Here is a 13,292-nt window from a genome sequence, read left to right as displayed (position 1 = left end):
CTATAAGGTCCCTTCTATCCCTGTTTCTCACTCTGGTACATTTGGCATCATCCTCCCCTCACTCCTCTTCTCCGCCTACTTCCCCCAATTCTCCTCCCCACTCAGTGAGTCCACATCAGGGAAACCCCTCTCGCCACTTCATTTTCTCTCCATTTCTTCTGCCCTTGTCCAGCCTGTCAACCTGGATGGCCAGTGTCCCTTTCTCTCACTCTCTCCTCCCAGAAAAACCCTTTCACCATGACCTTCTCTTCCTCAACAACCTTGAGAGAGTCCGAGCTGCAAAGTGATTCAAGCCACAACTTTGGTTTTTCTTTTTAGATTTATCTTACGGGCTTGGGTTAACATTCAAACCTTTTGGGTCTGTTATATGCTGCATTCCTTATCCCTTCTAGCTTGTACTCTTTTATTAGACATGCTTTTTACATCTTCCCTTAAATCACTGATAACATGTTTGATGGCACAGAACGAAGGGCCAAGCCTTGGAGTGGTTTGGGTCTACTCAGAGATAAGCTCCTTCTCCCAGGGCTGGAGGGGAAGTGGGTCATATTCTTTAAAAGAACAGCAAGGGGTGTTTGAAAAATACATAACACTAAAACATACAGCTGTCATTGAAAAAATATTATTTCCAAAATACAAAGTAGCTAGGAGAAAGAAACCATCTTGGCTATTGGGAATGACAGGTTGATTTAATAAATGTTACCCAGAGCCGCTCCTACCACTTTTAACAAAAATAAATCTAAACCTAGATAAACAAACAAATATGAGATTGCTGGATCATGTGGTGGAAGAGAAGTTTGGATAGGCCAGTGAAAATTATTGAAAATGATGAGATTCAGTGGGGCCAATTCTGTGACCGGAGCTCCTGTGAGTTAAATAAAACTCCTCCACAGCAGAAGGAAATGCAAGCCACAGAACAGTTCTGCTCCGAGTGGGAAGCAGGAGACCTGGGCTGTAACACAGCTTGGACTCTGCTTACAGGACTTATCAGCCAACTCAGTTCCTGGGTGGAAGGAGGCTGGGGTTGAACTAGACTTTGATGAGTCTGACACTTCCCGTCTCTTAGGGATTGAATTGCAAAAAAAAAAGACAAATTTAAGTCCTAATTCTCAGCCCTGTGAATATGACCCTATTGGAAACATGATCTTTGTAGATGTGGTCATTTAAGATGAGGACAAACTAGAGCAGGCTGAGTCCTCATCCAATAGAGCTGGTGTCCTGATACGATGAGGAAATTGGGCACAGATGGACAGAGGCAGAGAATGCCCTGGAGTGCTGGATTCTTCCCTACAGACTTCCAAAGGGAAACCCCTCTCGTCACTTGGTTGGCCCTGCCAACACCTTGATTTCAGACTTCAAGTCTCTGGAACTGTTGTTTGAGGCCACTCAGTTTATAGTATGTTATTACAGCAGCTCTAGGGAACTAAGATACCCTCTTTTCTTAGAAGAGGTCCACCCAACCCAACCCCTCTCTAGTTGACCTCTGAGGGGTTCAATTTGAGCCCTAACAGGAAAAGAAGACCTTCAGGATCCCTTTCAGGATGAGCATGGTAGGCCCCGAAGCTCTGACACCTACTTGTTCGGAAGCCTCCTGGTTGAATGATTGAGACTTTAACTCCCCATTTGGAAAGCTCTTGTCTCATAACTGCTGAAAACATGGTCAGAGCTGCCTTAGATGAGCCATAGGCCGCCAGTTTTTCCATTGGGACACAACCTATGGGAGTAACAGGAGAAAAAAAGAATCAAGTCTGTTGTTTTCATTCATTCATCAAATAAATATTTAAACAGCACCATGACATGCCAGGAACTGGTATGAGGAACTACACACAAAGGTAGGCAAGGGCCCTCTGTACCCACATTCTTCGTCACTCCCATCATCTAGTTCTTTTCTTCTTACATTCCATTGTACTTCTCTCACTACTGGTCCAAAGAAGAACCCAGTTTGAGGCTTAATCTCACCCAGCTCTGAAGCCCAATGTGATTTAGGTGAGATAAAGAGCATCTGGTCCAGCCTCTACCTTCCAGTTTAGCCAGCTGGGAAGCAGGGGCCTGACCCTGAATAATGTACAGAGTCCAGCTTCATATGCTTTTAAAAAACTCCCCCAACCTTCAGTCCAAGGAGCGAGCCAGACTCTGGACTCTTTACCTGCATACAATCTCTCTGTCTGACTTCTCTCTGCTGTAAGCCTCAGATTTTCAAGGGTTAAAGATGGAGGGAGCAGGAGAAGAGTGGAAAAGCAGAGAGACCTGAGAGTTTGGGTAACTTTCTTCATGTCTTTTTATTCTCCCTTGCTGCAGTGAGTAATGAACCTAACTTTTTCAAGGACAAAAGCTGCAATGGGTTGAAAAGCAGTTCCCCAAAAGATATGTCCACCTGGAATTTCAGAACGTGACCTTATTTGGAAGAAGGGTCTTTGCAGATGTGACTAAAGTAAGGATCTTCAGATGAACTTGTCCTAGATTAGAGTGGGCTCTAACTCCAAGGACAGGTTCCTCATAGGAACAGAAAAAGAGAAAACACACACAGTCACACAGGGGAGGAGGCTATGTGAAGACCAAGGCAGAGATTGGAGTTATGTTACTAGAATCCAAGGGTTGCCTGGGTCTGCCAGAAGCTGATAGAGGCAAGGAAGGGTCCTCTCCTAGAGCCTTTGGTGGGTACATGGCTGTGCTGACATCTTGATTCCAGATTTCTGGCCTCCAGAAATGTGAGAGAATACATTTCTGTTGTTTTAAGCCACCAAGTTTGTGGTAATTTATCACGGCAGGCAGGGAAAACAAGGTCCATTTTAATGGCTTTGTCTGGAAGACAGTGAGGTCTCACAGTACAGAGGGGAGGTGGCAAAACCTCTGCTCATTGTGATCTCATGGGTACCCAGGAAAGCTGGACACTGGGGCTCCTGGCCTTGGAAAAGTGTTCCCTGGCCAAAGAAGCATCCACTGCATGAACAGATAAACCGTGGCACACTCATACAATGAAATACGACTTAGCCACAAAAAAGAATGAACTTTGAGACATGCAACAACATGGATGAATCTCAAAGTTTTTATGGTGATTGAAAGAGCCAAACCAAAAGAGTGCACCTACTGTATGATTCCATTTATATAAAATTCTAGAAAATGCAACTTAATCTATAGTAACAGAAAACAGATCAGCGGCTACCCAGGGGAAGGGAGCGATTACAAAGGGGCATGAAGACACTTTTAGGAGGAAAGGGTATGTTCACTTCTTGATTGTAGTGATGGTTTCATGGTATATGCATATGTCTAAACTAGTCATATTAAAAACTTTAAATATGAATAGTTCATTGTATGCCAATTAGCTCAATTTTTAGAAAACTATTTTTAAAAAGAAGCAGCTAGGCTCCAAGATACAATGGACATCTCAGCAAAAAGGATTACTTCATGGTTATTTTGTTCTGCCTAAAACCCTCAGGACATTTGCACAATTCTTGAGGCATGGGAAAAGGAGCTCCTGTGCTTCCTACTCTTATCTTTGTGTGCATCCTCTTTCCACCAGCTTTCCCAGATTTCTGTGTTTCTCAGCAAATCAAACATGGTTCTGGTTTTGCATGTATACGGTTTTCTTTGTTCTCCTGATCTCACCATTTTGCAATGATTTTTCCCTTCCAAAGTCTCCTTTATTCTTCTTGTTTGCTTCATGCATGTGAGAATATCTTCCTAGCCCTGAGCCCTCTTGGTTACATTTGCTAAAAATTTTCAATCTGAGCATTTGACATCACACATTTTGGCTCATGTACACATCTAACATTTATTTAGGCTCAAGTATTAAGGTAGACTGTCTAAATGACAAATTAATAGTGTCTAGTGAGCAGAACAGGCCTTTGTTCCTAGATGGGCTTCTTCCTGGACCTCGTTTCTATTGAACATGAAAACCATGGACTGCAGTGACCATGGGACATTGCCTGGGTGTGGTTTGCTAAAGCGCAACCTTCATGAGGAGCTTGACCACTTCCAACATGAAAACCATGGACTGCAGTGACCATGGGACATTGCCTGGGTGTGGTTTGCTAAAGCGCAACCTTCATGAGGAGCTTGACCACTTCCAACATGAAAACCATGGACTGCAGTGACCATGGGGCATTGCCTGGGTGTGGTTTGCTAAAGCGCAACCTTCATGAGGAGCTTGACCCCTTCCAGCCACTTGATGAAACTGTGCCTTGGCGTTGCCTGTCTAGCCTTGGTTATTCAAAACCCACAAGTTGTAATTTAAAAAAACTCCAGATAATAAAACTGTATGGAACCAAATACACTTACATACATACAAGTACAAGTAAAACTAGGGAAATATGAATAAGATCAGTGGATTGTATCAAATGTCAATAAGCTGGTTGGAATATTATAGCATAGTTTTGCACAAAGCTTAACTTTGGAGGAAATTGCTTAAAAGGTATGTGAGATCATTTTTTACAATGTCACTTAAATACACAATTACGTCAATAAAAATTTCAATCATAAAAAAGAACATGGGCGTTGAAGTAGATATACTTAGAATAGCGAATGTCCATTTTCATCATCATCATTACTCTATTAATATTAATGCTTTGGCCTGGCCCACATTATTTGCTTTTGGGAAACACCCATTCTTACCTTCCTATATTCCTAGGAAGAATGTCAATCAACGGTCCTCTGTTCCCATCAAGGGAGAGAGAACAGCCAAGCTTAATACCCCATTCCCTGGGTATGGAGAGTGGTTTGGGGTGGGCACATGCCTCAAATTGTCCTTTTTGTAAATTGCTAGGGATGGTAGAGGAAGGATTATTTATTGTTTATTTCTGCCTACCTGAGTAAGAGAATAGTGGAAGACTAAAGCTCCCAGGACCATTTTTTGCGACTGCATAGGTAGAGCTTGCCAACAAGGGAGCAAACAGAGAAGAACAGACGGGAGAAACAGAGTGAGGATGGCAAGTTGAATGGAGGAGGAGAGTGGGGAGGGAAGATGGAAAGTGGAGGCTGGAGAGAGTTCAGTGAGAGCATTTGAAAACTTGGTTCCAGCCGTTGGTGAGCTTATTAAATTCCTTTTCCCTTGTTTAAGCTTGTTTGAGGTTTGGCAACAATAAGAATCCTGAAGCTCAATGGATGGAATTTCAATACAACATTTGGATAGAACCGGTCTCCTTAAACACTGATATTCTTCTTCCCACAGATGACACACTGATTTTTAAGTATACAGAATCTTAGAATTAAAGAACCAACTTTTTTTATTGGTGAGAATGACCAAAGGAGTTAATGTGACATGTTCAAAGTCACACTGTTGATTGTTGCACGACAACCTTAGTTTGCAGGATTGAATGATGTTCAACCACGCCATGGTTTTTAAAGATGATGAGTTTGGTCCTTGAGGAGGCAGGTTAGCAGAGGGCAGTGGTTAGAAACCAGGTTCTAGAGCCAACATTGCCTGCATTCAAACCCCAGCCCACATTATATGGGCTTCCTGTTCTTGGGAAAGTCACTTTATGTTGATGAGCCGTTGATTAGCTTCCTGTTCTTGGGAAAGTCACTTTATGTTGATCAGCCTGTTCTATGATCTATTAAATAAGAATAATGATAGTGCATGCATCATAGGGCTCTTGTGAAGGTTAAATGAACTAATATATTCAAATAGTGTCTGGCACAAGGTAAGCTCTATTAAGGAGTTTCTTTTATTGGTATGCATCAAGTTTTTCACAATACTATCTCTTTGGCCTCAAAGGCCCCATAATTTGTAAATGATAAGCTTACAGGTTCAGAATCTCCTGAGGTGCTTGTTTATTGTTTACGTTACTACCACCCACCCTAGACCAGCTGGATCAGAATCTGCATTTCAAGCCAACCCAAGTGATCCTTTCGTGTATTAAAGCTTGAACTATGACCTTGGGATTTTTGGTCACATATTTCTGAGCATGTGCTTTCCTTATAATGCACAGCCCAACAATGTTATAAATATGACAGGTGATGAGAAAATACCATACTCCACATTATCAATCTAAACAAAAATTACATCTTGGACCAAACATCTGAGAAACATTTGTCTTTTGTATTATGTTGAACCCTCTGAAGTTACCAGTATTAGATCCATTTTCACCTACAAAATGACAATTTCAGAGGGTTCCACCTCATACAGCCAATCTTGCTGTTACTGTTTTGTATCAGTGTCTAAAGTTTTTGGTGGCATATGACAAAATAAGTGTAGGTGTCCACAACTCGTTGAACAAGAGCCCCAACATCTTAGGGCCCTTTCCCTTCCTGACCTTATATTCCCCTTCATTGGCTGTCCAGTTAGCCTCTCTAATTTTTTTTTTATCTTGCTTCCATTCAGGTTAAAATCCTAGTGGCAGAAGACAGCAAGGTAAATGGTTGCTGGGAGATTGGCAAGTTCATTTCCATTTCAGCAGGAAAACCTTGACTTCCAGAACACAGGGCTTATTTATCTGGGCATTGGAGAACTGGTCCAGAATTCACACCAGGGAGGAAATGTGGGTTATAACCTTGACAATCAAACAGAGCATTAATGTCAATTCTAAGGTGGTTAACTCCTGGAAATTTTCTTATTCACCCACTAGCAGACATTATACAAAACCAGGAGAGCTGGGACACCCAGGGAGAGGTATATATAGAGTTTGTGTTTGCTGTTATTTATTTTAAATTCCAGATCAGTGGTACATAACTCAGTAGGCCCGGTAGAATCTCCACCTTGGGAACAAAATAAAAACAAAAAACAATGCCAAGGCCCTAGCTACACCTGTGAAATAAAATTCTCTGGCAGTGGGGCCTGAGCATCAGTATTTAAATAAAACCCCGTGGATGATTTTAATGTGTGGCTGGGGGTGTAAATGGTGCTCTGGCTCCATCATTCTCAGAGGTGAGTATCAGAATTGCCTGGGGAGCTGATAAAGAACACAGAGGACAGGGTGCTTCTGTATTATTACCAAATTCTCCTAGGTAATTCTGGACACCTCTGCTATCCCCACACACTAAGTTTGAGAACCACTGTTCTAAATCTTTGTTTTAGAACACTAGTTTCAAACTTGGTAGCTCACTGGAATTGCCTGCGGAACTTTGAAAAATATCAATGCCTGGATTCCCTCTCAAAAAATGTGGTTTCTTTGGGTTTGGTTCATCATGGGTACTAGGATATTTTAAAGTTCCGCAGGTGATTCGAACATGTGACAGTTGATAAACATTTCTAGATAATATCCCTGAAATTTTTCCATATATTTCTATCCTTGGGAACAATCAATGCTAATACAGTCTCTTTTAGCTTTCTTTTCAGAAATACAGTCTCTTTTGGCTGTAGAAATTTCATAAGATCTCAGAAGTTGGATAGTGATCTGGCAGGGCTGCTTCCACTTTGATCTGTCATACATATGTGGAATATAAGAGATATCGTGCTGAGTGAGACCAGAATAAAGATGAATTTGTAATGCTGGGCTGGAGGAAAAGGTTTTTGGAGTTATATGAGCTGTGGTCAAAATAGACTCCCTTTAAATTATGCTGAGTGAAACAAACCAGTCTCAAAAGGTTACATACTACATGATTGCTTTTATATAACATTTCTGAAATAACATTATGGAGATGGTGAACAAATAGTGATTGCTAGGGTTTGGGGATAGGAGGAAGGAGAGTGTTTTAGTTTCCTCATTGCTAAAGCAAATGCCATGCAATGGGTTGGCTTGAAAATGGGAATTTATTGGATCGCAGTTTTGAGGCTAGGAGAAGTCCAAATCAAGGCATCATCAAGACCATGCTTTCTTCCTGAAGAAAGGGGCTGGGCTCCTCTGTCACATGGCAATGCATGTGATGCCTTCTCCTGCCTCTCCCTTCTCTTCTGGGTTCCCTTGACTTTCAGCCTCTGGCTCATCCTTCTGTGACTTTTTCTCTCTCTTTCTGTGACTGCCCCTATAAGGCCCCTTACTGAATGATTAGGATTAATACCCATCCTGGACCAAACCTTATCTGAAGTAGCCTCATCAAAAGGTCCTATTGACAAGGGTTCATACCCACAGGATTGGATTAAGTTTAAGAACATGTTTTTTCTGGGGTACAGAGCTCAAGACCAGCACAGGGAGGTAGGGACCATTATAAAGGGCAGCACAAGACAGCTCTGTAGTGATCGGACAGTTGTGCATCTTGACTAGTGGTAGTCACATGAAGCTACACAATTCATAAAATTGCACAAAATTGTAGACATACACACTCACACAGTGAGTGCATGCACAACTGGTGAAGTCTGAATTAATTCTGCAGTTTATACCAATGTCAGTTTCCTGGTTTTGATACTGTCTTATAGTTATGCAAGATGTGGGTGAGACTGGGTGAAAGGTGCCTGGGACCTCACTGCACATTTCATTGCAACTTCCTGTGAATCTATCATGATTTCAAAATTAAAAAATATATGCTCCCTTAGGACATGCTTAGCACAGGAGAATTGCCTAGCTCCCATGCAGGTCTTTAGCTGCACAAAGGTAATACGGTTCCTAAGGTCTTGGTAAATAAAAACTAGATAATTAGCATGTTTGTTGTTTGTTTGTTTCATATTTGGCATGGGATGCCAAGAAATCAAAGCCAGATTTATTCGAATAGGATGAGATACATTCCCTAGACAAACAGAGGTTTAGAAACATTTTCTGCAAGGTCTGAAAATAAATGTCAAGTGATAACAAATCTGTTTCACACTCTACCTCCATGCTCACCACAATCATAGATGGGCTCATTGAAAAGCAGAATTTACACTTAGAGGAGCACTGGCTTAGGAGATATCGAAACTGGACGCTGAATTCCCCTACAATTGGTTCTAACCAGCCAGAGCTGAGAAACAACTCAAAACTTTGAGTCACCTGTTATTAGAAGACATTGCAGAACACCCAGTCAACAATGGGGCATGTTTTAAACAACCACGTACAAGACCAAGGAGCTCACTCCGCCCTTTGCACTGCAGCCTCTCTACCTGGCATAGCAGTCACCATGAATGCAGCCCTCCCCATCCTTCCAGAATATGACTTACCTTTTTTGCCTCAGTGCACTACTTGGTGAATTTGTTCCCTGGCCTGTGGTTCTCTACCTGGCAGGTAAATAATCTCAGCGTTCGTTTTGTCCATGACCTGGTGACTGTTGCCTGTCCCTTGACATTAGAGTATATTAGTGATTGTGGTGTAAAACTGGAAGGTGACATAGCATGAAGTTACAATTTTGGAGTTTACAAAGAATTATGGAGACCTCCCCTCCCTTCTCCCCGAGTGAACTCATGCCTGTCTTTGCCTGATTCCTTTGGTGTGACTGAAGCCATAAGTTAATATCATTTCCTAAGGTTCTACCAGCCAGAGGACCTTGCTATGCTTGGAGTCAATACATGACCTCAGAAAGACTCTGAGCCTCATAACCACAACAAGAAACACCTACATGAAGATCCCTCTCTCTCCTAACCTATGGCTCAACAGGAACTATGGAAGAGAAAGGGTTTTGCAAGAGAATGCCCAGTCAACACACCTTCAGCCTGAGGCTATATAGGAAGGGGTATAATGTCACATGCCCACAAGTGGTCTGCTCCTTCTCTCCTGCCTTCCCAAGCCAGGACTAGCATTGCCTTGTCCAAAGAATGTAATGAGGGCTCCTGGCCAGTTTCCATCTCCTCCAAGGTCAATTGGGGTCAATTCAAGTAATAATGCCCACTCCTTTATTGCACCTTTCCAAGCTGAAGAATACAGAACAATCACACACCCCCAGGACAATCAGGTTCATTAATCTCATTAAGCAAGGTTAAGAGAAACTTGAAACTAATAACATCTTATCATTTCCTTGTAATCTGATCATCTCTGGGGCCACCACAGACTGTTGGCTATCAAAACCAAAGTCTAGGACCTTCTCTGGGACAGCAACCGCACCTAGGAATATTTGAAATGTTAATTATCAGGCCCCACACCAGACCTATTAAATCAGAATTTCTGGGGGTTGGGCCCAGCAACCTGTGTTTGTCAAGCCCACCTGGCAATTCTGATACCTGCTAAAGACCAATGGGCCAGCAGCACTGGTTTCACCCAGGAACAAGTTAGAGAAATGCAAACTCTCAGGCCCCAACCAGACTAACTTGTTAAAACTCTGCATTTTAACAAGAACCCCAGGCAATTCCTACCCACATTGAAAGCACTTCCTAGTCACCATTTAAACATACTAGAGTTAGTATCTATATTTCTCTGCCCCCCTGCTTGTCTGGTATGTTCTTGTTTAACAGCATGGAAAAGTGGGAGGATCACAGAACTTGGAATCAAATGAATAGCCCCTATTTCAAACCTTGACTTCATCCCTTACCAGATCCTGGGCTAGAATCTGCTTGACCTAGAAAATGAATTAATAGCTGCATCCTGCATGTGTTTGAATTAAATGATTTCAGGTACGGAAAGCAGCTAACACCACCCAGCATAGGTAAGAGGTCCTTTCAGTGCTGCTCTGACCCTTCCATTGCCCACAAGAGCCCTGGAAGGTGCCAGAGAAGCAAAGCCTTCACTTTCTGTCATGTCACAGAGCAGGTGAGTGATTGACAGAATGATTGGCCAAAAGCTTCCCTTAAGGAGGTCTGGTGGGCAAGAAAAGCCCAGGAATGATCCCACAGCCAGCTTCGCTGGACTCAGGCAAGGCTTAAAGCTGGAACTGCAAACTCCGTTGGGTATCCATAATTTGTAGATGTGTAAGAGTTCTACAGCTGCTTACTTTGGTAAAGTCATTTTAATGTATTTGAGTTGGTGTGCTGGTTTGAAACTGTTCTGCATCCCAGAAAAGCCATGTTCTTCTCATCTAATTTTGTGGGGCAGACCTAGGGTTGGGTGGAACCCTTTGATTAGGTTCTTTCTGTGGAGATGTGACCCGCCCATCCAAGGTGGGTCTTGATCAGCTTGCTGGTGTCCTTTAAGAGAGTTGAGAGAATAAAGAGAAGCTAAGAAAAATAAAACACTCCAGTAGAAGCTAGAAAGACCCCCAGAAGCCTCAGTTTCTCTCTCAAGAGCCATTTTGAACCCAACCCAGGAGAACACAGCAGATGTCGCCATGTGCCTTCCCATGTGATTGAGCAACACCGTGCCAGCTGCCTTTCCTCTGAGAAGGTGTCCTCTTGTTGGTCTTAATTTGGACATTTTCGTGGCCTTGGAATTGTAACTTGTGGGTTAATAAATCCCCCTTGTAAAAGCTAATCCATTTCTGGTATATCGCATTCCCTCAGCTTTAGCACACTGAAACAACTGGTTTGACATGGTGGGCAGCTATGATTGTCTTGCAGTTGTGCAATCCCTTTTCTTAGGATACTTTTTTTGTACCTGTAACTGTGCGAAATACTCAGACCCTATAATGCTCAGCCCACAGTCCAGAGCAGTGGTTCCCAACTGGGGTTGATTTTGCCCCCCAGGAAACAGCAACATCTGGACAAATTTTTGGTGGTCACGACTAGGAGTGGTGCACCATTGGCATCTCATGGGTAGAACCCAGGGTTGCTGCTGTACACCCTACTACCCCCAGGTCAGCCCCCACAATGAAGAATGATTCTCTGCCAATAGTGCCCAGACTGAGAGGTGCTGCCCTTGCCATAGCCATCACATCATCTCCAGTGGACAGACGATGAGATGGAGGTGAGATGACCTGCCCCAGGTCAAGTCATCCCACTGACAAAGAACAGAAAAGAAGTCAAACCATGGCTGAAACTCACAATCACCAAGGCCTGGCTGCTTCATAAGGGTTTGTTTTCAACTCTTTTCGTTCTAGCACAACATGTACCTGCACATGGGCATTTACTTTGCCATTTCTTAAGAGGAAAACTGGCCAGAAAAAGCTTTGAAATCTCTCGAATGTAAAGATTTTTCAACTTCCCTTTGCACAAAGAATCAGCTCCAAATTCCTCAGATCCTCGGTTAAATATATATCTAACTGCCCTGCCAGAAAATGGATTAAAGACTTATACTATGTGTGTAGGAGGATGATAAATGTGTTATTTTAGGGGGTAAAAGTCTCCTGGACCAGATGTTATCAAATCTGAAACTAGTGACCTGTTTGCATTATCTGCCCAGGAACTAATATGTAATGAGGAGCAAAGGGTCAAGGTAACACAGTATGATAGTCAGAAACAGCAGTGCCAGCCGCTGGCAGGCTAAAAAGCCACAGGTGCATATAGAGTCACTAACATTTGCTATTCTCTCTATGCCAAACCTGGTGCTAGGGCTTTAACTCATGCCATTTCATGTCACCCTCACTACAGCCCTAAAAAGAAGTAATTATTAATATTTCCATTTTAAAATGAGGAAGCTGCAAGTCAGAGGTACAGGAATTTGCCCCAGGTCACGTAACTGTCAGTGGTGGAGACAGGTTTTAGGCCTAGGTGATCTGTCTCCGCTCTGCTTGGCCGACTTTTTCTCTGTTTTGAAATCCGATTCTATCTGTATAAATTCATGAAGTCTCTCTCATCTCTTTCTCTTCCCTTTGCTTTCTTCAGGGATGGGAGACATCAGAGGGAAGGATGTATTCATAATGTAATGGACTCTACCTTGCATCTCCCAGAGAAGAATTTAAAGAAGCACTATCCCTGCCTCTAATCCTGGAACTTCCCATAGGAGTGGAGTGAAATGTGGTTGTGTTGAACCTATCCCACTTGAGACTGAGGATGAGGCTGGAGCAAGTATCTAACAGTGGGCCTATTGGGAAGAGGAAGATGGCAGAAAAGATACCTTGGGAAGGTTAATAGGCCTTTTGGCCTGGTTGTCAGTGTGGTGGTACCAAGTGGTCCAGTTAGGTCATCAGGGAAGAGGGTGGTTTGATAGGTCAGATAAAACATGGGACCCTAATTCCAATTCCAGCCACATAACTCTTCTGAACCTTGATTTTCACAACTGTAAAATGGGGATACTAAAACCTACTATGCAGGGTTACTGGGATCATATGTCTGAGAGCAACCAACAAAGGCTGAAATATAATGGATGCCTCATAATAATTATTAACATTGATTAGATGTCTGCTATGTGTGAGACACTGCTCTGAATGTCTTAACAATATCAACCCTAAACATATTTAATGGGCACAAATGTCCTAAGATGTAGGTTCTAATATCCTCATCACCTCTGTTTTAGAAGATGAGAAAACTAAAATATGGAGAGCTTAAGTAATGAACCCATTCTGCTAGTTCAAAAGTGTTGTAAACCCCAGAAAAGCCATGTCCTTTCATTCTGATTCAATATTGTAGGTGAAAACCCTTTTGATTAGAATATCCCCACAGAGATGTGGCATGCCCGATTATGGGTGTGGTCTTTTGGTTAGATGGAAAT

General features: G+C 42.6%; 1 protein-coding gene and 1 long non-coding RNA gene across 2 annotated transcripts in view; one reads left to right on the top strand and one right to left on the bottom strand.

The window, feature by feature from the left end:
- LOC143660391 (uncharacterized) overlaps window positions 1-7,385 on the top strand; it is a 29,067-nt gene extending 21,682 nt beyond the window's left edge. Inside the window, exons 3-4 of the long non-coding RNA XR_013164003.1 lie at window positions 6,317-6,346; window positions 7,259-7,385. This is a non-coding gene — a long non-coding RNA (uncharacterized LOC143660391). The remainder of the gene's footprint in view (window positions 1-6,316; window positions 6,347-7,258) is intronic.
- The window catches only part of HSD17B2 (hydroxysteroid 17-beta dehydrogenase 2), a 70,684-nt gene that overhangs the window by 5,311 nt on the left and 52,081 nt on the right, over window positions 1-13,292 (bottom strand). The window contains exon 4 of the mRNA XM_077133663.1: window positions 1,574-1,711. Coding sequence (XP_076989778.1) covers window positions 1,574-1,711 — 138 coding nt within the window. The remainder of the gene's footprint in view (window positions 1-1,573; window positions 1,712-13,292) is intronic.

Source organism: Tamandua tetradactyla, chromosome 16 (assembly GCF_023851605.1).
Source record: "Tamandua tetradactyla isolate mTamTet1 chromosome 16, mTamTet1.pri, whole genome shotgun sequence".
Classification (NCBI taxonomy): Eukaryota; Metazoa; Chordata; class Mammalia; order Pilosa; family Myrmecophagidae; genus Tamandua; species Tamandua tetradactyla.
The sequence above is the reverse complement of the archived record's forward strand: the minus strand, read 5'-3'. Positions and strand labels throughout refer to the sequence as shown.